This window comes from Lampris incognitus, chromosome 13, assembly GCF_029633865.1.
Source record: "Lampris incognitus isolate fLamInc1 chromosome 13, fLamInc1.hap2, whole genome shotgun sequence".
NCBI classification, from domain to species: domain Eukaryota; kingdom Metazoa; phylum Chordata; class Actinopteri; order Lampriformes; family Lampridae; genus Lampris; species Lampris incognitus.
In genome coordinates, this window is record NC_079223.1 from 10,368,748 (window position 1) to 10,394,520 (window position 25,773).

Here is a 25,773-nt window from a genome sequence, read left to right on the forward strand (position 1 = left end):
CCACATAACTGGTGCCTTTGAGGGGAACTACAACAAGAATACCTAAATCAACTCGGTTGAAGGGCTTGTTAATGTATATATACTTCCCTCTAGTGGTCACTGAATGAACTACTTGTACAAAGAAAAATTCAGTCTTGCGTGACATGACTGCAATATTAAAGTATTTTTTACACAAGTATCAACTGATCTAACCTGTGCAACATGTGACAAAAACGTTGTCATTTTCCTATTACAGAGCAGCCACTGTAGGAAATGCGTAGAAGAGACACCATTTTTATTTATCCATTTTGGATTTTAAGGACTACCCATTAAACAGCTTGCTGTTTAGAATTGCATTTAATGGTGCACATATAATAACCACATCAGATTTGAATACTATATTCCTGTTAGTGTTTAACCTATTGGTGTCTTTATTTTGGGTAGCATTCAACAGTAGGTGTGTTGAATTTCCAGCCTTAGAAAACAAGCTGTGGGTCCAGCCATCAATAATGGCTGGTTTTGTTTGTTTGTTTTGTTTTCTTTTTTTTCAATATAAAATATTTCAATGTATCTGGGACTCCTGTGATCTGTCATCACTGAAAGTCTAATAAATATTCAAACAATCCGTATCTGCACAGCCCCTTAATTTATGGCTACATACGCCTATAAATGCCAATATAAATATCAAATCAACACTGGCACTTTCAAGCAAGTTGCATCACTTTGCAAGCGGAAACAAGCTTTAGCATTCTCTATGTTGTAGTTCAGAACCAATTTTGAATTTTAAATTCAAAATTGGTTTGCATTTTATAAATTATTCGCAGTTTGCATTTTATACGTGATTTATAAAATGCAGACTAAACTCATCCTGCAGAGGGAAGAAAGGGCGAATATGCGCGTGTCTGTATGACGCGTGCATAGCGGATGTGCAATGTACAGAAAACTACAGGCGCTCCCACGACATTATTTGAACAGGATCTCGAATAATCAGCTTTGCTGAGACGGCGTTGTGTTGGTTTTCACTCACCTTAATGCAAAATTTGAGAGGAGGCATTCTACGGGATTTTTAATCTCAGATTCTGTCAATCTGGGTAATCTGGATTTACGTGCACGAATCAAGCGTCACACGTTGGCAGTCTACGTTTCTTTCGCAAAGTCGACCGGTCACACGTCATCGGACATCCCAAATCTGACACTATGTTGCACCGCCAGTGTTTCGTTACCAGGGGAACGTCGTTTAAACTGCCATGTAAAGTTCGTTACACTCGATACGACTCGGCGAAACGGCAACTAAAGTCGACTCTGTTCAGGAGACTTTTTCGGATCTCGCCCACAAACCGGTTTGGGCTTCACTGTCAAGAGCAATTCGCACGATAGCGAGAGCGCAGCTGCAACAACAGACACAAGTGTGCGGATATGAATATTGCGGTCTACTGAACCGTAGCCATTCAAATATGGCTTAGTTCCACCTGGCGATCTAACCCTGCACAAAACCCCCCAAATTCCCCGCCGCCATTTGTTTTGAAAATCGCGCCTCGAGCAAACCCAACGAGGTTTGGAACGTGACGTCACCGACCCGCCCACTGAGGAAATTTCTTTTTTTTGTACTGAGCTTCTCGTAATATTGTCATCGAAGAATGCGCCTTGCAAAACTAATATTGCCCATAAAATAACGCAGCGCATCCACAACGTGTGGCCGTTCCGAGTTACAGACCAGCGAAGCCGGTTCCCAAAGACTCGCGAAAAAAACGGCATATCGCGAGCTCTTCTCCAGGACCCGGTGGGACCTTAAATGCCGTGACGGCTCCCATGGAAACGATTTAAATACATATGGCGCCTGTTATAATCTCCGATTAAATCTCGGCCAGAATAAAATTAGTTCTTAGTGTTTATCGTCAAAGTGCATTTTGTTCAAATATATTATAGGGGTGTACGTATTTAAATTTAATACAAGGCAATTATATCGAAAAAAATATTTTATTTAGATCAGGCAGCGCAATGGCCTTCAAAACGTTATCGACCGTTTTATTTAGCTAGAGCGGGCAGTCGAACCCGGAAGTACTGCCTTTATAACGTTATATAGGCGTCTTTAGCGGGACGTCACCCGTAAGTTTGTTCACTTCGCCCTCACCAGAGGCAAAAAAATATTGCATTAATGTCTCGACTGGCCAAGAAATCGCCGCCCGTGTGCGTGGATTTGCCTCTCGACGATTCCGACTTTCGTCGGAAGCTTAAATGTCTGAGGCAGCTTTTAGAATCTTGCTTCGGCCCCGCAGGTAGACTCAAGCAAGTTCACAACAACATAGGGGGACACGTTATAACTACCTCAACCTCTTCGGTTCTGCTTCAGTCTGCTTCCTCGTCTCACCCTTTGATGAAGATCATCACAGCTTCTGTTCTCGGCCACGTCTCTCGCTTCAGTGACTGTGGTTTGTTTGTTGCCATTTTTTGCTTGGCTCTAATTGACCGGGCAAACAAATCTGGCCTCTGTCAAAGTACAGCCATACGTGTGAACCAGCATTTGCTGTCGACGTGCACCGGCTACCTTCATCAAGAGGATTGTGGGTGTAAACTAAAGCTCGACTTCTGTGGGAGCCAGAATCTTATTGGATTGTCTCGAAGTGTTATCTGCAGCAAGCCAGCCTGCGTGCTAACAGAGCTAGAAGCAATGCACATCAGCAGACTGGCCGTGCAAGCTTTTGTGATGACTGTTCCTTGCGAGGGTCCAGGAAGAGTCAGCCTTGGCAGGGTAGTGACTGTATCCGTCGAGGGTCTTCCTGTAAAGGACTCCTCGGTATTTCCGGGGTTGCTGGTAGAAATACCTGAAATTCTTTACCCTGGTATCATAGAAAATGATTCGTCTGCACCACTGAAAATGGTTTTGTATACTGCGTCACTCTCTGGGGACCTATTTGAATTGGGAGATGGGAGTCTGGAAGTAAACGCACATGTAGACACAGAGTCCCAGATGCTGGATCAGCTCCTGGAGCTCGGGAGCCAGGCAGTAAAAGATGAGGTGAAGCTCTTTGTGTGCCAGAAGGTCATCCACCCAGTTCTGCAGCATTACCTGAGGCAGCATGGCGTCATGGTGATAGAAAGACTTGGTGGCACTCTCGTAGAGCCTCTTATTCAGCTGACAGGTCAGCCTGTTTGGATATTTGAAATTGTATGTGCAGTTTGCGCTAAATGCTTTCACTGGACTGTGGCATTTCTGCAATTCTCCATATTAAATGATGTGTATCGTCTACTGCATTGTATTGTTGGTTATCATAGACTGTCTACAGTTCTGTTTTGTTTTTATCTTCCCTTGTGTCCCAGGGGTGAAACCTGTGGCCACATTACAGACCATAATCCCACCTGAGGCCTATGGGCAGGTGAACAGCCTCAGTATTAGGCACTTTGGATTTAAAAGGATGATGCATCTACATCCTCCTGAAAACACGGTGATCTGTACTATGATCCTCTGCCATAGGAATGAGACAATGTTAAGTGAGCTGAAGGTAAGATAAAGCTGAGCCAGGACCATGTGAGTGGCTCAGCAGGCTTAAGCATATTAATTATATACTATGCACATCACTGTTTCAAAACTGACTCATGACCCATTGCCATATATCATCCCCTCTCTGACATCCTTAATTGGGTACATTAGATACTTTATTAGATAGAGTACATTAGTAGTGTACTCTGTCGAATAAAGATAAAATATCTAGTCCTAAATAATTCACTGAGCAAAGAATGTCTATATGCAGGCTCAATAATCCAGGTAAGAAAATCAAAGTAAATTGAATCAGTTCATCTGGACACAACGTTTATTGAGAGAAGTGTTTCATCACTCATCTAAGTGACCTCTTCAGTCTAAACTGACTGCAGGTGTCCCCACCCTTATAAACAATACAGTTGCATAACAACAAAAACCAACGATCATTTGCAAATTGCCGTGACCATTAACTAGAGTTACAATGGCCATGTGTACTATTCACAGACTACTACTACTACTACTATTTGTAGTATATTTGTAGTATATGTGTACTATTCACAGAGGATTTGGGAATGTTTGCAATCACAGCATTGTAAAATGGCGACGGGCTATCACGAAAAAGTTATGAAGTTACTTAGCGACATAAATACTTATGACTTATGAGCCCCTGAAACGAGACCCAGGCAGTGGTTATCAGAAAAATGTGATGGATCGTCTGAAGCTATTAGAACAGGACAATGCTTTGACAGACTTTTGTACCACAGATTATATCCAGGGGAAGCTACACTTAGTCTGTATGGTTTACCTAAGATACATAAACAGGATGTGCCATTACAGCCTATTGTTTATATGATTAACTCAGTGACCTATAACATCTCTTACGTTTCTGGCATCTATTCTTAACCTGTTGGTAGGCAGTACTGAACATCACACTCAGAACACTATGGATTTTGTGGATAAGTTGAGGGACATCATTATGGAGGGGGATGAAACAATGGTCTCTTAAGTCTCTTGTCACGTGCGTTCCTGTTGATGAAGCAGTGGATTGAGTCCGTATGAAATTACAAAATGACGCCACCCTTAGCAATTGGACGACCCCTTAACACTGACCAAGTGTGTCTGCTCCTGAGGCTGTGTCTTCAGTCCACATACTTCACCTACAGGGGAAATACTATAGGCAGTGGCATGGGTGTGCTATGGGTTCCCCAGTCTCACCTGTAGTGGCCAACTTGTACATGGAGGAAGTGGAAAGGAGGGCTCTGATGTCCTTTCCAGGGTCACCACCTAGCCATTGGTTCAGATTTGTGGACGACACCTGGGTTAAAATTAAATCTCAGGACGTACCACATTTCACCTACTACATTAATTAACTCTGTTGACGCCACATCAAGTTCACCAGGGAGGATGTGAAAAATGACAGGTTAGCCTTCTTAGACTGTGAAATTGCAATTGGTGATGGGGGATATTTGATTGTTGATGTTTACCATAAACCAACACATACTGATCAGTACTTAATGTTTGACTCTCATCATCCACTCAAGAACAAACTAGGAGTCATCAGGACGCTGTACCACCAAGCTGATAACATCCCCACCAACACAGCAGCTGGGGAAGGGGAGAAATCCCACATTAAACAGGCCCTGGTTAAGTGTGGGTATCCTAACTGGGCATTTGTCAAAGCCAGGAATACGCCCAAACAGTGTACCAGCCAGTCGAAGAGAGAAGGACAACAGCTGTCTTAAGTGTGAATCACAGAATCAGTGGTGATTCCATATGTGGCAGGAGTGTCGGAAAAGTTGAGACACGTATTTTCCAAACACTGCATCCCAGTTGCTTTCACACCCAAAACATGCTGCTCTGTTTGTCTCCGGGCAGTATCAAGTGCTGGGAGGATTGCCGTGACTTGTACATCGGGAAAATGAAACAGATGCTGGCCAAAAGGATGGCACAACACACAAGAACTAACACGTCAGGCCAGGACTCTGCAGTCTACACCCATCTACAGGCCAGTGGCCACTCTTTCAAGGATGAGGATGCACACATCCTTGATAGGGAGGAACGCTGGCTTGAACGGGGAGTCAAAGGGGCCATCTATGTGAAGAGGTATTCCCCAGTCCTCTGTGAACAGTACACATGGCCATTGTAACTCGAGTCGAGTTAATGGTCATGGCAATTTGCACATGAAACTGATTGTTGGTTTCAGTTGTGATGCCACTGTATTGTTTATAAGGGTGGGGATACCTGCAGTCTAGATGAGTGATGACACGTTTCTGTGAAGAAACATTGTATCCAGATGAACTGATTCAACTTTCTTTGAGCAGATAATGGTGTTAACAGTGCTAGAGTTATGGGTACCCTGCCACCTGGGATGACCCATACAAAATAGATCTATGTACTACTAGCGCCACAAGGGACTTCAAATGTAACATTTCATAATGGCTTTTTTAAAATGACAGACACTTAAAACTGCTTTCACATTACACAAACATCTAACAGAAATGTCAATTAATGGGAACCAAATGTAATTAATGAGTGGTTGGTTTAAATTCTGTCTGCCGGGCTGTTTCAGGTGGTGTGTCAGAAGGCAGAGCATGTGTTGAGGCTCACCCTGAGGGAGCCATCTGCCCTCCTTGGAGGAGGATGCACTGAAACCCATCTAGCTGCTCACATCAGAAACCAGGTCAGATCCACAGTGAGGTCTTGAGACAGGAACACAGTTCTCACGTTAATTGGTTTTACGGGGATCGCCGGTCCGTATCCCCATGTTACCTCCGGCTTGGTCGGGCGTCCCTACAGATGCAATTGGCCGTGTCTGCGGGTGGGAAGCCGGATGTGGGTATGTGTCCTGGTCGCTGCACTAGCGCCTCCTCTGGTCGGTCAGGGCACCTGTTCAGGGGGAAGGGGGAACTGGGAGGAATAGCGTGATCCTCCCACGCGCTACGTCCCCCTGGTGAAACTCCTAGCTGTCCGGGGGAAAAGAAGCGGCTGGCGACTCCACATGTTTCGGAGGAGGCATGTGGTAGTCGGCAGCCCTCCCCAGATTGGCAGAGAGGGTGGAGGAGTGACCGGGACAGCTCGGAAGAGTGGTGTAATTGGCCAAGTATAATTGGGGAGAAAAAAAGGGGGGGAATCCAAAAGATTTCACACATTTTCTGACTTTAGTAAGCAAGTAGAACTGTTAACAGGTTTTATTACTGCACTTTATTAACTCCCATAAGATAGTTTTTTGTTTTTTTTTCCATAGTCATAGCAATGTCATCCTATCATGTCCTGATTTTGTCATATTTCTTCAACCTACGTAGGGAATCAATAAGGTGGCGGAGGCAGCATTGATGCTAGGGTGCTCAGAGAGAGAGTACCTTCTTGGGATGGAAGCATTCTGCTGCTCGCTGGACTCCGTAGCCCAATCGCTGGAGCACAACGGAGGAAACTCCCTTATCGATTTGACCCACGGTCACCACTGGACAATCCCTGCAGATGTGACTCAAGCACAGTGGGAGCAGGTCATGGGCTCGTGTGGCTGTGGACTAGTGGAGAAAAGGCCTGATAAAGAATGGACCTATCTGAACACTAAGTACTCAGAGTTCTCTCCTGCACCCCTTTCTAGGAATACTAACTTGCAGCCACGTGTGCTAGACTCTTTCACAGCGAAGCTCAATGCATTGCAAATTGCTGTGGAAACTGCTAATCTTGTGCTGAATGTTAGATTTATAATTCAGGATGTGAATTAGCATTTTTATTCAGTGTACAATTTGTTTTATGATAACCATATGAAGAAATAAATGCTGTTGAATGATTCATGCTGAAGATGTTGAATATTCAATTGTTTATTGATCAGTTTTTTTTATCATGTTATTCTATTGCCCGCTTATCAGGGCTGGAGTTATTGAATCTGGTCTTGATGCATTTTTTTTTTAATTGTGTCAAACTTGTCTCGGTCTTCCCGGTGTTTGTACTTGGACTTGTCTAAGTCTTGACCATTGGTCTTGACCAACTCCTGCTGCAGTTCTTCAAATTATATTTTTTCATATTTTCTTTTCTTTTGGATACACAGCTGTCACCAGTACTTCCTTGTACTCAAGTAAATCAGTAAATCCTTCTACAAAAAAAGTATTTGGTGGATTTGATTAAGGCAAAAATGGTTGGAAAAAAATGGGTATTGGTTCAATTAATTCAAACCTGCCAATTACCAAATACATCCACATGCATGCCCCCCTCCCCTCAAGATTTGATATAACCAACTGACAAGGCTCAGCGTTTTGGGTTTTTATTTTTCAAAGCCATCCAAGCATGCCGAATTTCGCCACAAGAGGACACTGTTACATAACCTCACACGAACAGGAACAGCTTTTGGATCCGTGGAAACGTAAAATCCGGGTGAAAATCAGTTTAAACGCTGAGCCTTGCCAAGAAGAACTATAACTTTGTCTTTGCACACAAGCACAAGCCTATCCTATAGGACAAGAGAACACTGATGCTCTTGAAGTGACTTCATTTAGCATGGGTATAAAATACCCATGCTGAAAATGTTATTGCTCTAAGTGCAGCTGAAGGGTTTAGCTTAGCTGACCCTCAAATAACTCCATCAGAGGATTGGCAAATTTGGACTGGAGCCAGTTGAATTTGATTTAAGGCTTGGTCTTAAAGAGGACTTGATTTGTTTTCCTATCTCGATGTTAATTTGGCTTCAGTCTCGTTTGGACTCGGTCTTGACTCGAGCTCAACTAGTCCTGGTCTTGGATTCAACAAAGATGGTCTTGACTACAGCACAGCCTCATATTACTTTGTGTAACAAATAAGTTCCCTTCTTCGCATTCAGTAGCGTAGTCTTGACTTTGTTAAGTCAAAATGTGGATCGCATGGAAACAATTATTACATACACGAGGAAATTATATTAAGTGCAAACTAATTTGTTTCATATTGCTGTGCATGCTCAATTTCTAACACATCTGTATAGCACACTCACTTCCAAGCTTTGCACTTAGTCTTGCATTTGTGAGTCATGTTTTGCATTGTCATATTTCCAATGATATCTTCTCTTTGAACTGGCAGGGACGATCATCGTCCAGACAGAAAGGTAACTTGCCAAACGTTGACTGTGGTTTTCTAATTATAGGTTTTACTCAGTTTTCACGGTGAAAAAAAATACAGAAGAGACCAAAATGATGTGGGTGAGATTTAAAACCCTTAAAGGCTTAAACATGCGGTGCGGACGTTTTGTCTCCCCCTTGTGGCAGTGAGAGTAATTACTTTTCTTTCAGCGCTCTCCAACGAGGAAAAGTTATGCCAATGGTCTGTTTATTCTCGTCGTCGATCGCTTTCTTTTTTCTTTTCTTTTCTTTTTAGTTACTTTAATCCTTCCTCTGAACGTCAAGTTTTTTTTTTTTTTCCTCTGGCGCATCATAAACCTGTTGGACGCTTCTTTGGGTTTTCCGCCATCGCTTCCAAGCCGGGAAGCTTTCTGGCAGAAAGCCCTGATGGCCAGCCAATCAGAGGCACGCGAACGCTTTCGTCACACGGAAGAACCGTTTTACAAACTAGCGATAACCGGAGCCTGCACAAACTAGAACTCCGGTTCACTGCGAAATACAGATTTACCTGGCGGCTCAACCAGCACCGTGTGAACTCGTTTGGCGAGGGCTTAAAGGACATTCACTTATAAGTAAAAGTCCCGGAGTGTCTCACCTAAAAAAGACTGAAAAATGAAAACATGTGGGGAGTTCTAATCGTCCCTCTGCTCTCTGCCAATCAAGGGAGTGCATGTTACGTCGGTCAGTGTGCGTGCCTGTGGTTGGTGGATCAGAGAGGGGCGGGCTGGCGTGCTGGTTACTGATTGGTTCGTTGTTTTTCGTTGGGGGGTGAGACGACCAGTGAGCATAATGGCGGTGTGGCTGTGGCCGGTAACGGCAGACAATAACGACGACGTTCGGTTCCGAGTTCTGGAAAGTGTGATTCTTTATAGCGGTGAACGCTCAGAACGTGAAATTAAAACAAACGGAACATAAAACGAGGTAAGAAATCAATGCACTAAAATTACGTGCTAACCGTGTTGCAGCTGGAGAGTAGGGAGTTGATAACGAGTTAAATATGGTTGTGTAACTACTAATAAGACCCGTTAGCCCCTAGCTAAAGGGTCTTAGCCCCTAGCTAACGAGTCTGACCCTTTAGCCGAGCGGTTAGTGATGTCGCCTTGTGGTGCAGTACACGTCGTATCGAATCCCGCACCAGGCAAGAAAATAATCAGTTACATTGGTGCCAGCGGTGGGATCCGGAAGTGTGCAGATCCTCAGAAGTCTCTTCGGAGGCGTGGGTTCGAATCCCACCGCTGCCACCAATGTAACCGGTTATTTTCTTGCCCCGTGCGGGATTCGATATGGAGTGTATTGCACCACAAGGCGACATCACTAACCGCTCGGTTAAAGAGTCAGACCCGTGAGCTAGGGGCTATTAGTAGTTTACAGTTTTATCAACAAATTAATGGGACAACAGAGGAAAAAGAAAAAGGTAGAAAGACAGAGGGAGGAGCCACTATATTCAGGAGTCCAGTCTGTATTGTTGATGGAGGAAGACTGAATTACAGCGTTATGGGCGTCCCGCAGCTGAGATCCCCTGTGACTGGTCAATTTAGAGAGACACGTGTATCTGTCTCAACAATCCAACAAGACATTTGGATTTAAACAGCACAGGTTGTTACCTAAAAAAAAATTATTATTTTTTTAAATTCTGACAGAGACATACCAGCTACCATAAAATTAAATAAATTAATATTTGATATGTATTCTTTCTTTCATACATCTGATAAAATTCGTTCACCGGCAGAGCTACAGCACCTCACCCGGAAAAGGGAAACCGGGGCCCCCCTCCTGGAGCCAGACCTTGGGAAGGAGCTCGTGGGAAATTTTACTGCTGCAACTTAAATGGGCCAGTAAAAAAAGGAAGTTATAATTGCAGTCAAGTCAGTTTTGTTTGTATAGCCCAATATCACTCATTTACCTCAAGGGGCTTTACAGCAACACAACATCCTGTCTTTAGACCCTTGCATTGGATGAGGAACAACTCCCTACTGCCGACCGCTCAGGAACAGTAACAGGCTGGGCACCGGCAGAGGCACCAGGCAGTGGAGACTGCTGATGGCCTCGGTGACCATGCTTTCTCCTGTGGACCATCTGGGCCTTAGTAGTGGACACCGGAGACTGTGGGATCGGCTTTGATGTCCCATTTTGTCTCTGACCTTCTCCATCATTGATTCACACATGAAGGAGCCGACCAAAGGATTATCTCCCAATGATGTCATAGAAAAGGTGTATTATGGATGGAGTTACTGCTGCATATAACATGGACCGTCATTTCCTCTCTTCAAAAGGTCCCCAAAGATATTCCCCTTAGACCTGCATCCGTAGACCTGAATCCGTAGAGCTGTATGCGTAGACTTGCATCCATTAACCTGTATTCGTACACTTGTATCTGTAGGCCTGTATCTGTAGGCCTGTATCTTTAGACCTGCAACAGTAGACCTGTATATGTAAACGTGTATCAATAGACCTGTATCTGTAGACTTGTATCTGCTGATGCCTCCCCCCTGGGTGGCAGTGCACAGTAGGCAGCGTGTCAGTCTCATAATCTGAAAGTCGTGAGTTCGAGCCTCACGCAGGGAAGATGTTTATTTTTGGCGGTGCAAACTCACGTTTGCAGGGGCCTCACCCAGTACCGACTATGCAGTGTCTTTGTTCACGTCTACGTCTAAGTTTGTGTCGTCATGTGAAGTTTTTATTTTGATCATCGATTTTTTTCTTCGTTTAAAGGCTGGGAGAGCTGGTGTTGGATCGGCTGAGAGAGCTTGGTCTGTTGCATCCTGTGGGCCCAGGGACCACGGCCCTGCCCGGAGCTGCGCCCAAGAGGAAACACCGAGGCGGTCTGGTGGTCTCGCCTAGCGTCGACTGTGCAGTGTTGTTGTCCGCCTCTGTGTCGTCGTGTGGAGTGCGGGGAGGTGTGTCGAGGGTGTGTGGCTGGGAGAGCTGGCGTTGGATCGGCTGAGGAAGCCTGGTCTGCTGATCCGGTGGGCCTAAGGAGCATGACCCTGCCCAGAGCTGCGCCCGAAGAGGGCACACCGAGGGCGGCCTGACAGGACGTGGAAGCGGGGCAGGCTAGGCTAACTGCTAGCCCATGCAGACCGGCAGTTCCGACAGTCCTCCTGGCTGGCGTTCGTTCTCTGGACAGTGGAGTTTTTGGACTGTGTTGCACTGAGTGGACTGTGTTGTTAACTGTGGTTTTTGCTTTGTTCTCTCTGTTTCTATATGTTTTTGGTGACACCACCAAAAACATACAAAAAAATCACATGGATGTGATTTTTGTCTTTTTGTGTTGCACCGCTGTGGGCTGGGGGGAAATAAATGTTGTTTCCTTTGTGCACGCAAGTACATGAAAGAAGTGACAATAAGTTGTTCCTGATTCCTGCTACTCCATCTGAACTGGAAGCTGCAGGCCGAAGAGGTTTTAAACACAACACTCAGATGGCCTTAGTAACATGGCACCCCAAACACGTAAGGGTCCTTCTCCCGTTGTCTTATCAAAGTTCATTTAAAAACTGCCAAGTCCACACAGACACCAAGACACAACTATATATAACTATATATAACTATATATATATATATATATAGTTATATATATATAGTTATATATATATAATCCAGTGAGTCAAGTAAATTCTTTGACAGTACAAGCCTGTTTCATGCCATAAGCAATCATCGGCTGTCACTATATATAATTTACTAGAAGAACCCCGCTACAATGTAGCGGTTTGGTTATCCACCCATCTAAATCTCCCTCCTCCTCATCCTGCCAGCTAACCGCCTCCCCCCTGCCCCTAAACCCCCCCCCACTCCAACTCCCTCCCCCAAATGCTCAGAATCATCTGAAATGCTGAGAAAAGTGGTTTTTAGCCATTTTTAGAAAAATGCATAATTATGCATAATTTTAATTTTCTGGGATTTTTCCCTTACTCTCTGAGACAATCAATACCTACCACCTCCAAAAAAAATTAGGATCATAAGTGCTTTAGTTTTCGGTCCCGCTATCTACACTAACTAACACACACACTAACACCACACAAACCACACACACATTCCGAAAATATATGAGTGTGTATATATATATATATATATATATATATATATGTATGTATATATGTATGTATGTATATGTGTGTGTGTGTGTGTATGTATGTGTGTGTATATATATATATATATATATATATATATATATATATATAATGTGTTTTTGTAAATGGTTAGGACAAAAACACAAAAGGGCAAAGAGAATGAAAATAAAAATAGGGTCTATCATAGGGAATGGCAGCATCGTCATCACCAAGAACCGCAAAGGAGAGTGTTTAAGATGCAGTCCAACAAGCATAAAGGCGGAAAAAAAAGATATTTGAATGTTTTGTTTTTTAATTTTCCCCCTGTACGTAGATTTTAGAAATTGATTACCCAACATACACTGAGCCAAAACATAAAATGACATGCATTGGTTTAAGAAAATATATCTCACTTCTGTTGGAACGCACGTGTCTGTACATCACTTATCACACTGCATTGGGTTGTGCTTTCCTCACAGGTCTGAGGACAGTGAGTCCCGCTAACTAGCACGTGGCTTCACATTTATCCGGTGGATTATCTTTTATTTTCTTGTGATAGCAGAAACTGGTCCACATCCTGCCACGTTCACATGTATGAACCACTCTCTTGTGACCTGGGGTCTGAATGGATAAAGTAGGCCCTCCATGCAGGGGTTACAGAGGAAGCCGCCATGTTCTCAGCTCAGGCTGGAGGGATGGGGACCCCTCTGGACCAGCACAGCAGACCGGCCTACTACCGAGGCTGAATGAGTCCGGGAAATCAAAGGAAAGTGCGTATTTCACATCAACTCATCCGAATGGAACCGGAAGGGGAACTATACATGCAAGAGCACTGGTTTTATATAATTCCTCAATCACTTCACCGGATTCTCCCTGCCAGCAGTTTCGCTATTAAAACATTACAAATGAACACTGGGCACGTGCTATTTGTTATCTCCCAAATTACAGTCCACTCGTTATCAGCCGAGATGCATGCCTCCAAAATGTGCTAATCTCCACTGTGAAATATCGCCAAACCCGTTGGCCAAAAAATCAGCCCGAACGGACAGAAGGCTGCCTAAGATAACACTTTGCTCCATTTGCAAAGTTCTGCACTTTAAAAAACGTATTGCAGCGAATTCGGGGGACGACGCAAGCACAGGAACTGCCGCGGCCGGGACGCGAACCCGCATCGCCCGCACCGCAGGAGACATCGCTAACCGCTCGACTAGAGCGTCAGAGCCGCCAGCCAGCGGCCAGCGTGTCTTCTTATCCGTGCACGTTACAGGATCTATTTTTTTCCCTCCGTCCTTTTTCTCCCAAACTGTATCCGGCCAATTACCCCACTCTTCCGAGCCGTCCCGGTCGCTGCTCCACCCCCTCTGCCGACCCGGCGGGGAGGGCTGCGGACTACCACGTGCCTCCTCCCATACACGTGGAGTCGCCAGCCGCTTCTTTTCACCTGACAGGGGTGAGTTTCGCCAGGGGGACGTAGCACGTGGGAGGATCACGCTACCCCCCAGTTTCTCCTCCCCCCCCCGAACAGGCGCCCCCGACCGACCAGAGGAAGTAAGCAGTAGTGCAGCGACCAGGACACATACCCACATCCGGCTTCCCACCCGCCGACATTGTCTGTAGGGGACGCTCGATCAAGCCGAAGGCAACACTGGGATTCGAACCAGCGATCCCTGTGTTGGTAGGTAACGGAATAGACCGCTATGCCACCCGGACGCCCCAGAAGAAGAAGAAGAAGAAAAAAAAGTTACTGTAAACTACTAATAAGACACGTTAGCCCGTAGCTAACGGGTCTGACCCTTTAGCCGAGCGGTTAGTGACGTCGCCTTGTGGTGCAGCACACGCCGTATCGAATCCCGCACCGGGCAAGAAAATAACCGGTTACATTGGTGGGACCCGGAAGTGTGCAGATCCTCAGAAGTCTCTTCGGAGCGCGGGAAGAACAAAGCGCGAGGGCGCGCTTCCGGAAGAGGGTGACGACTGTAAACTACTAATTATACACGTTAGCCCCCAGCTAGCAGGTCTGACCCTTTAGCCGAGCGGTTAGCGATGTCGCCTTGTGGTGCAGCACACCTCGTAACGAATCCCGCACCGGGCAAGATAATAAGGGGCTACACTGCCCATTTCAGAAGGAACAAAGCAAGTAATTGAATGCGACTGGCTCGAAGATGGAGGGGAGAGCAATGTATTACCGTGGGGACTGCGACTCCTTAAAAAATAAGACAACAGAGAAGACGTTATTTTCAGTAGATTTTACTTGTTTGTAACATGAATCCTAGGCCGTAACCGGAGAGCATCCTGGGATGCTTCGTCAGTGGAAACCTGAGATTTAAAAAAAAAATTAAATTAAATTAAAAAAAAAACCCTGTGAGGGAGTCTTTAAGTAGTTTATTTCGGAGATTTGTGACGTGTCAACTTCCATTCTCTATGCAAGAAAAATAATACAAAAAAAAAAACAAAAACCCCAAAACAAACAAAACACATTTCTAACAGGTGAACAGAAGGACCGTGAACAGAGAAAGGAACAGTGTTGAGGTTCAGCCTTTTGTCCCTCGCCGGGATGGCAGCGAGGCGGAGGGGGACGGCGAACCCCTCCGCCGCTGCAGCGAGCAGATAACAGTTGGCGCCATTTTAGACCAACATATAGAGACGGGTTGCGCGCTCCTGGAGCGGCGCGCCGGCGGGAGACGTTGGCCACTCGGCAAAAAAAAAAAGACAAAAAAGAAAAGATAACATGGAAAGAAAGAGAAGGAAACTCAAGATAAACACTCAAAAAAAAAAGAAGACTTCAAAGTCGAAAGACGGTTACAATGTCAATGTGCAACAGTGATCCAAGGCACAATAGCAACAGTGTGTCATGCTTTACTAGTTTCCCTTGTTGTGACGTCACTGAAAGAGCGAGTCAGGGGACGCCCGTCAGCTCTGCGCTCTTTCGGTTAAAACCTGAAGGTTAAATGTGAAACTCTCGTGGTGTTAAGCTCGAACCCTGCTACCGAAGGTTTCCCCTGCGTGGGCCGAAGAAGAAGAAGAAGACCGGGGGGGGGGGACAAGATGGCCGCCATCACCTCCATGAGTACCAATGCTTGACTGAACAGCGCGCGCGTCTGTCGCTGATAAACGGATGAGGGTTAAAGACAAGAGGGCGAACAGGTTGTATTGCATATTGGCTATTTAAGCGAGTCTACGAGAGGGCTGCGTTTATACTGCTACCTTGAATCAGCTTATGTTCCCAACTTCATTCATGCATATTTTTTTTTTGCAGTTTCCAAACATAAATGGTGGGTGGGGGGGGGGGGCCTCAGGCACAAGACAAATACAGGCAAACACCTCTTATATCACAATGAAACAATTTCTTAACTTTTTTATTACAACTTCTGTTTTCATTAATTATTGCCAATCTTGACTGACATTCCAAGACCAGATTTTTTTTTTTTAACAGATTCTGATCCAAGATACACAAGGATCCCCGAACGGTGTCCAGGCAAGCCGTGCAGTCCTGCTTCCCTCTATATCGCTACTGTCGCACTCTCAACTTCTTCAACATTCAGTGGCAAGAACAAAACAAGAGTCTTGTGGGTTGACGTTTGAGCTGCATGGTGACAGGGTGATTATGCCAGTTTCACAGACAGGACGCTCGGTGTCAAACAGTTCCCAGAATACACGGACTGCCGACACGTCACCTTTGAACCCCGGTTTAGTCCAAAATGGATTATAACACTCGGTGACCATCCTTCTTACTCTGACCCTAACCAACGCCAAACCCGCGTGTAAACTTAATCATTTCGAACTCGACACCAAACACATCTAACCACCAAGCCCCTCAACTTCATCCACGTGTTAGAATCCACTGTTTTAAAAGTTGCAATCGACATGTTAGAATGCGTTGTGTAAATGGGACAAAATGTGATTTGGTAAACTGACATGTCATCTGGTGAGGCCAGATGTACACGAGTATATGTCTGTATTAGTGGGAACTGAATAGGTTGAATATGAATGCGATGCCGGGGAGACTGGGTTGCCCCGAAGAGCGATGGAAAAACAACCGAATGTGCTGATTTAATGCAGCACGGATGGAAGGCGAACTTCACAGCGAGATAAAGACCTCTGGAATTCACTGCACAGTAACAATTTTACTAAGTAGAAATTATTGGTCTTAATTAGGGAAAAATATTCATTTGCCAGACTACTTTTGGCACCCTCAAATTAAGGTCTGTTAAAAAAAAAAAAACAGGGCTGTAGGCCATAACAATTCTAACGATATGGTTAAAAGCCGCCACAAAATGGAGCCAATAATTTTTACTTCGCCTTTATGGTCATCGGGTCATTCCAAATTAAAAAGGACGAGTACTGACACGAAACTGATCCTGAAAACATTTCGAACAGAAAAACGTTTTTGGATGAAATCCCCCGGAGTAATTGTGACCCACAATCTTTTGCTAAAATGTGTTTCTGTTCACAACTACGTCAAACGGCTTCACAGATTAAAGGTAGCAGCATAAACAAACACGGGACGTGTCAAAAGGGTTAACTGTATAAACCAGCACAAACTACAGTTCTGCTAAACCAGCAGGCGTAGTCTGAGCCCACCGATTTGATGCTACTAAAACAAGTCGTAGGGGTCAGTAGGCAAACTAAACTGAGTAAATGACAACACTGCTTTTGTTCAAAGGTACCGCCACACTGCTTTTATAACAACTAGTTTAATAAAACTACAAAAAAAGGATAAAATAGGGAAAAAAATATGAAAAAAAATAATAATCAATAGACTAACACAGGAGTTATAACAAATGTTTTTGGTATTGTACTGCAGGGAGTTAATGAACCTTGTTGGGTGCAGCCCTTTGTTAGCAACTACGACAGTAGGCATATTTTAAAGAACAGTGGTTGTGGCTAACCTATGATGCTATCCTCAAAGTTAAATTAGCGTATAACTCGAAGCAGTCAGTCGAAACACTCATTTTCACCTGGCAACATTTGAATATTCTGGATTTCCTTTTTCGAGCCGCGGTATTATCGTTCCTTTTCTGAGGCATGTGACATCAGCACAAATCGCAAGGTGTGCAAATGTAAGGATTACATTATTACGATTTAAATCCATCTTAGTATTTCTCTCAGGAAAACAAAAGGGACTAAAAGGACAGCTACGGTCCTTACAAGATCCCACACAAGACCCCCCCCCCCCCGATGCTTGCTCTCAGCCAAAAAAAAGAAGAAAATATATATATATAGAAAGCACTCCTATCCCCTTGAACTATTCACTCCTCCACAATCTCAAAACTGCACTTCAAGCAAATGTTTCAACCAAATAACTCTGAGACACTTCAAACTGGGAGGAAGGTGGAGAAAGGCAGGAGAGCTCAGGGAGAGAAAGAAAGGAGACTATTGGCTTTAGTGACTAGGTCCTTCCTGCAGATTACGGGTGCGTTTAGGGGAGAGTGTCTGGGGCAGGTTATGGCAATAGATAGTAAAGGTGGGGCGGGCGGGCGGTGCTGCAGTGGCCCCTGCAAAAGTTGACCTCAATGAACGATGAGTGCCCCAGCAGCATAGCTCACGGAGCTGTCCTGCCAGTTCCTGCACTCACTCGACTGGGCATAGTTCAGGAAAGAGAAGTTCATTTCTAAGCCATTCTTCCTCAGCTCAGCCACAGCCTGCAAAACACAGATATAATCTCATTCAAGCATTAAAGGTATACCACACATTTACCCTCATGCAGTAAAGGACAGAGGGGCTCTATTAGGGTTGGGTACCATTCACATTTGAACTGATACTGGTACCTACCGGTACCCAACGGTACCTTTTTTCAGTACTTAACTCACTCTGTAATAACAAAAAATGTAATTTCCGTTGTAAAATAAATAAGTCTAAACTTCTCAATTTCAACATTGTTGTCTATTTTGTTATTTATTTGGAACATTTTGTTGTAACACCTCACAAAATAAAACCCTCCCTACCTCCCTCTCCCCTCCCAAACCAGTCCCTACAACCTCCAGCCTGTCACAGTCACCAGCGCATAGCGTTTTGTGTATCTCAGAGGATATATCCTGATCTTGGAGTCGTAACAGCGAGGTTAGTTACTGTAGTGCGGTTGGGGAAAAAATGGGGAGGGGGTGGTAGTAGATTAAAAAAAAACAAATGAACAATTTTCAGCTTGCCTTTGCCTTGATGGTGTTGGACTTGAACAAGCTGTAGGTTTAGGAAAGGGGTAATGTAGTCTCACTCTCTTTCTCTCTAACGTATACTCTCTCACCCAGATGTGCACTTGCAACAAAGCGGTAAACTAGGAGGGATTTTTTGAAAGGCTCATAAGGATTCTTATCAATATTTATTTTCATTCACATTCGTCCGGATGGCATGGCGGTCTATTCCGTTGCCTACCAACATGGGGATCGCCGGATCAAGTCCCCATGCTACCTCCGGCTTGGTCGGGCATCCCTACAGACACAATTGGCTGTGTCTGCAGGTGGGAAGCCATATGTGGGCATGTGTCCTGGTCACTGCACTAGTGCCTCCTCTGGTCGGTCGAGGCACCTGTTAGGGGCGGGGGGACTGGGGGGAATAGCGTGATCCTCCCACGCGCTACGTCCCCCTGGCAAACCTCCTCACTGTCAGGTGGAAAGAAGCAGCTGGCGACTCCACATGTATCAGAGGACACATGTGGCAGTCCGCAGCTCTCCCCGGATCGGCAGAGGGGGTGGAGCAGCGACCAGGATGGCTCGGAAGAGTGGGGTAATTGGCCAGATACAATTGGGGTGAAAAAGGGGGGGGGGATCCCCCTCCCCCAAAAAATAAAGTATCAAGTTCGGTACCTAACCCTACTCTCAATAATTCTGGCATTTATCTGACCCTTGCTTCTAACTTCACCACTATCAACCCTTCTATACAACACTGAATGAAATATACACATTTTATTTACTGTACTGTTGTGGATCGCGGTACTCACGTTTAGCAGCACTCCAATGGGGTGACGCCCACAAATGGTGTTGTGATATTTCTTCAAGTAGTTGGTAAAGGACATGGGATCCAGCTGTTCTATGATGCCCATCCCCTTTACGGACAGAGAAAAACAGGCCGCAGTGATCAAACTTTAAGCATGCTGGGTCACTCTTACAGCTGTGTATTGCAGTAAAGAGTAATCAAAGACCAAGAGTATTTTCTTATAACTGCAACTCTACATTTCCATGCAATATAAAAAAAAACAAACATATCGGTTCAGTGATATGCGGTAATGACTTCACCATTTTATCAAGGTGCTCGATAGATCTGTAGATCTCGCCTTGTGATTCATCATAGTACGTGTAACGGAACCGCTGACCTTCCAAAAAAAAAAAGAGTGACATTACATCACTGGATACAGCGTCACGACATTTTAGGCCCTGAGGATGAGAGTATCCAGAGAGCACAGAGGCCATCATATCTTCAGAGCAAGACCACTTCCAGAAAATAAATGCTTCTCTGTACTCAAGTGATTGTCTTAATACAAACCCCAGTGGCAGAAGTCGGATGAAATGATGAAGAGGTTAGAGGGGTCTGCAAGGTACTTGCTGAGCAGCTTCCCATACTCTTGTTCCTTGGACTCGCTCAGGGCGCCCACCAGCACGGGAACAATACTAAACTCGTCTTTATGGCTGCCAGTAAGGGGAGAGAATGCGATTACTGGATTAAAGACAAGCTGGTAGGAATAAAGTCATTTTGGTGGAAACAGTATAGATGTGGACACCTGGATTTGCTTTACTCAGTCCTCTTCACATTACTTGATTCTGCCTGGAAATGGCTTTTTATATCATGCCAACTAAACAGAAGGCTATATCAATTATGCATGTCAACATTCAACATGACTGTACCAATGGGCTCTGGGTTGAGTATAGAAAGCTAATGCAAAAACCATGAATTAAAGGTAGAACGGGTAGGATTCGCCGGTTGCAGTTTGTAAACACAACATTCAAAGTTGGCCCCTCCTCCCCCTGGCTCAACGTCACCAGAGGAGCACATCCCCTGACCGCAGATGCCAGAACACATCCCAGTGTACAGGCCAACTCCGTGTCGCTCTTCATTCCCATCTTCTCCTGCACTGCTCACCCACCAGTGGGTGAAAGCCAACCCCAGATTCACTCTTGTTTTGGAACGAGCTTTGTCCGCTTGGCGTTTCGCCTCACTATATTTGACTCTTTTCGGTGCTGTGTCCGCCATTGTTGTAGCTCCCTCTTGGATGCGCATTTACGATCTCCATCTGGCACCTGGTCGTTACGTTTTTAGAGTCCCGCTGCCCAAAGGTTAACGCCCAGAAACATCCCATACACAGCAAAATAAGAAAAAACACAGGCAGAGGACAGGGTCTCTGCCAATATAGATACCGCCACACATGTCTAGTGGGTCATAAGTGATGATTGAGAGGGATTATTTTTGTATGAGTATAAACACTGATTTTTAGGAAAATCCTACTCGTTCTACCTTTAAGTCTCAATTACCTTTTTATCTTTTATTCTCATTCTGATTTTTGCGGACTACTTGCTTGTGGCACTTTCATACCAAATCCATAAATTCCCCCCCCGTGCCATCAAACCCATTACTTTCAATACGTCGTGGTGCACATAAACAAATTTGAATTTGTGCTGTGCAAGCAAACCTAAGGAGTAGGTACGGTGCCGAGCTCGGCAGACTTGCACCTAAATTTCAACCTCACTGAACTTTTGCACTGAGTGCTGTGATGTGATATCACATGTCTACTAGAAACAAGGAGACAGAGACATCAACGGCAGAAATGGGAGGAATAACTGAGGAACATCTGACTTTAGCAATCACTGAATTTCTCAAACTTTATGTCAAAACACTGAAATTAGAGACACACTGGGGGAAAAGCCATCACTTGGAAGCATATTTCCAGTAAAGTGGGCGTATGATGTTTTTTTGAAAAATGCAGGTTAGCAAACTATAACAAAGATATATCTATTTTATTGCCTCTACAATGTAAACATAAGTTAAATGTTATTAAAAATGAAATGGATGTTGCTGGTCTTACATAAAAACATTCCTTGCAGTGACCAGTTTTGTAAATCAAAGCGCAATTTCAGTACTCCTTGTTTTGGTCTTTTGAAAACCTTGTCTATTTTGCATGCTCTTTTGACAAGCTTGCACTGTCACGCTTGTTGTGAAAGCCCCTTTTGTAGCATTGGCGTCACTGTTCAATAATGCTGTGCTCAGGTCTTACCTCTCCATGGCTTTAGCAGTATAAGGCAAGTGCATTTCAATACTGTGCTCATCTTCATCTGTCTGCAAACTCATGCGCTCAAACATCCCAGTTTTCCAGAGGTCAGCATAAACTACAAAAAAGACATGACATTGGGTCAGTTTGTGCATATTACATGTTCTTTTTCCCTGATGAAGTCATTTCTTTTCTGGCAAACACTGCTTTAAAGTGGCCATCTTGATAAGTGCTGAACAGCACTAAAACCTCATAGCTGCGAATCCTTTTCCCTGGACCGAGGGAGATGTGCAGTAGGTCTCTAGGATGCCTTAAAGCAACTCACCCCGTTTAAAGCATGTAAAGCATCTGTAATAACACGCTCTAAGGGTCTAAAGGAAGAGCGTGATTGCCTTCTGTACCATAAATGCTTGAGCTTCTTTCCCCACAATTCAACATTAATCGAGAATGACAAAAATTTGTTTACTGATATTAAGCAAGACACTGCAAAACCCGACTTCGCAGCACTAAGACAAACTTTAGATAAATCCAAGTTGCTGTTCTCTTTACTCTTCCAATGCTTTACATGCATTGTTCTGTGTACTCGATGACAAAATCTTTCAGCCCTTGTGAACCTCAAGGCAGGGTAAAACAGAAGAAATAAGTGAACTACCGCCAAAGAATGTAGCTAGACTGGGGGGAAATTACACATATCAATTCAAAAACAGTGAATACCCTTTTGATCGATCCTCAGGTCATAGAGAGGTGTTCTATAGACCTCTGCAGGTGAGAGGGCACACCGGGAGAGGGGCACATGGTGTGAGGGTCCAAGGATGAATACCCTACGACTGCGGGAGGATAACAGGACTTTGTTTCACTCACTTTGTCAGGCAAACGCTCAACATCAATGTTGTAGGCTCCAATCTAAGCTGACGTAAATAAACACATTATGGGCAAATTTAAAATCATCTTAAAAGCAGTTCTACTCAAGCTGAAGGAATAAATGGAGCACTCGGTGACTTACGTTACAGAGGGGTCAACTTGCTTGTAGGCATGTGCTGCACAAGCACCACAATAGGTATATCCAGCATGCCTAAGAACAAACACATGTCAAATTAAAAGGGGATGGCAATACATCAATCAATAAACATGTCTGAATGATAATTTCCTTTCTGCCATTTTAAAATGAGGGCTTACGGCGCTATTATGGCTCTGGCAGGTCTAATAGTGGATTGTGCTTGAGACAGCCAGCCTTCTAATTGTGCATTCAGCTGGGGTCCTGGAAAAGCAGAACAAAAGCGTACCATCAGCCTTTGTTGATTGTCTTTGCGTAAATCAAAATAAACCATCCAAAAGACTGCTCTAAAACATCAACATCTTTAGTTAATAGCAGACCATTAGCAAATAACTGTAATTGTAGGACACAATGTGCAATTAGACCTTCTGTTTACAAGGTAAGAGAAGATTAATAGCTTCATCAAGGGTCCTTTTAGAGTATGTCCAGGAAAACAGTCAGACAGCATTTAGAAATGACAACGAACAGAAACTATGTCATATAACCCTCAGTGAACACAGATCTTTTTAACATTAAATACTACAACCAACCAAGAGCTGGGCAATATATCGATATTGTGATGAGACTAGGTATTATCTTGGATTTTGGGTATCATAATATAACTTAAATGTTATTCTCTGGTTTTAAAGGCTGCATTACAGTGAAGCTATGCCATTTTCTGAACTTATTTGACTTAAGCTGAGTGAAATGAGCAATGAATGCCTGTCCCTGCTTGGTCATCATATCCACATTACTAATAATTTCTCAACATGTGTAACTCTCTGGCAAAAACAACACCACTCATCACCAAAATATCATATTATCAATTGAGGTATTAGGTAAAAAAAATAGTAATACATTTTTTTTAATTTTACCAATATTGCCTATTGCCCAGCCAGCCATACATCAACCTCCATTGTCAAATCCTATGTCATCTTTGTGCATGTGGGTGGGGGTCAGTGATCTGATCAGTAAGAGTGATAATATTTATCCTTTTTTGCCTATGTGATGCATCTATGGACAAAAGTACTTGGACATATTAGCATCTGGGCCTGCACACCATACCGCAAAACAAGTTCCAAGTAATGTTGGCAGATTACAAGATGGCAAGAAATGTGGATATTGTCACATCAATGTAGGGATTTCATCCAGGACCATTTTTTTGTCATTGGCGATTTCCAAACTTGTCCTAGATTATTAAACTGTGTTCAACCTGTATTCAGACTGTTATGATTGAGCAATGCAAATCAAAGGGAAACTAAGCACCTTCTTAAAATGCACATATGTTGCACTCATCAAATTCTTGAATGCGTGACCCCTGAGGGAAACATTCAAAACTTTCAGTTCCAGCCTGGAGCTGTGATCTCGATCTGTGGAGGACTGTGTTGTAATCTATGGAGAACTACATTGTAATCTAAGGAGCTATGGAGAACCTGACAGCAATCCTGTCACATGAGTCAATAATGAGCCTTACATCACACAAAAAATGTTGTCTTGTCACATAAAGCATACACCAATTTTATGGGCAATGGTGAGTCCAAGGCTGTTGTCTACAGCTATGTCATCAAATTTTTTTTTTTACAATGAAACAATACAATAAAATATTCAATTGTGTGGGTTTACGACGGGTTGAAGGGAGAGGGTTAACATTCAGAGGACTTACTTAGGAGGGATATAATGGCAAACTTTCGGGTCTTAATAAATGGGGAAAAAAATAGCTAGCTAGTAAAATGGGGAGGGGTGGTCGATGCAACATGAACCTTCAATTTACTGCCCTGCCCAGCCCTTTGTTCAAACACAGGAAGAATTCAGCATTCAGCACTTCAACGAGGTGACGAGTCAAGTGGCCAGCAGGACTAGTGTATCTAGCAGTTTACACGTCGAGTTGAAGGCTACTAGCAGGCTGTCTGGAGAAATGTTAACTAATCCAACCAGCTAGCTTAGCTGGGACGGCCTGGAAGTTCAGTAACGTTAGCCGGGCTAAAAATGACTCTGTGGTACGTATCTCGGCAGAAAAAGGCAAAAAAAAAGGGGGCAAATTACAGACGCCTATTGTTTTGAGTGTTTGCACCGACCCTCTCTGGACATAGTGCCGAATAAGCTTCAACCCACCGACCTGAAGCCGGTCAACCAACGTTAACCCGGAGCTAAGCTAGGCTCCATTAGCAGGATCGCACTCCCAGCGGGCTTAAATCGGCTTAAGACGACTCAAACGTCAAGGCAGTTATATACCCTATGTAAAAACGCGTTACTAAATATATGACAAGGACAAAAGTGGAAAGCCAAAAGAAGAAGAAGGTGTCATGCAGATTTAGCAAGATGCTACTAGCTAAGGCGGCCGGTTCTCTGTTGACAGTTACCCGAAGCAGAGTACCAGCTGCCGGCGTGACTTGCTTCTCTGCACACCACTCGGTTCGACATCTTGGTTCCCGAGCCGCCTATCTTGGTTCACTTGACTCTTTGTCAGGTGACGAGATAGAATAATAAAAATAATAAAAAAAGCGCCTTTGAAACAAATTAGGGAAAAAAACAAAACAAGGTCTGCTTGTCAACTTGCTTGTTTTAGTAGAGAGACAAAGGGTAGGTAGACGAGTAAGAGAGCTAAGCTAGGCGGCTAGCGGGTCGGCTCGCTTGTTGCGCTGCTACCGGCAACACCAAGTCAGCCAAGGGAAACAACGAGCGGAGCCGTCCAGGTGAGAGATTCGACAGTTCGGGACTACGACCCAACTAAACGTTCTCGACGTTATCGGGAATCGGACGAGCGGCGGCTGATCGGCTGAGTCTGCACTGGGCTGCCGGAGAAGCACTAACAAGCTCCAGAAGTGTCACAAGTCTGTGACTGAGCCCTGATTGGTGCCGCGGTTGTAGAAGCAGGTAAAGGGGCGGGCCTCGAAGTATTGGCACATTTACGTACGAGCGTGTGGATTGGTATTTCGGTCAGTAGGTGTGACGTG

General features: G+C 44.3%; 2 protein-coding genes across 2 annotated transcripts; one reads left to right on the plus strand and one right to left on the minus strand.

Moving 5' to 3' along the window:
• Window positions 1–2,134: 2,134 nt before the first annotated feature.
• mkks (MKKS centrosomal shuttling protein) lies at window positions 2,135–7,214 on the plus strand. Its single transcript, XM_056292316.1, has 4 exons — window positions 2,135–3,119; window positions 3,298–3,479; window positions 6,027–6,137; window positions 6,760–7,214. The coding sequence occupies exons 1-4, from the start codon at window positions 2,135–2,137 to the stop codon at window positions 7,186–7,188; spliced, it is 1,707 nt and encodes a 568-aa protein (XP_056148291.1). The 3' UTR covers window positions 7,189–7,214.
• Window positions 7,215–17,852: 10,638 nt separating this feature from the next.
• memo1 (mediator of cell motility 1) lies at window positions 17,853–25,649 on the minus strand. Its single transcript, XM_056292073.1, has 9 exons — window positions 25,180–25,649; window positions 22,963–23,044; window positions 22,790–22,858; window positions 22,501–22,613; window positions 21,793–21,904; window positions 20,070–20,212; window positions 19,823–19,899; window positions 19,528–19,632; window positions 17,853–18,235 (listed from the first exon to the last, which is right to left on the minus strand). Exons 1-9 carry the CDS (start codon window positions 25,238–25,240, stop codon window positions 18,104–18,106), a joined length of 894 nt encoding a protein of 297 aa, XP_056148048.1. The 5' UTR covers window positions 25,241–25,649; the 3' UTR covers window positions 17,853–18,103.
• Window positions 25,650–25,773: the final 124 nt, after the last annotated feature.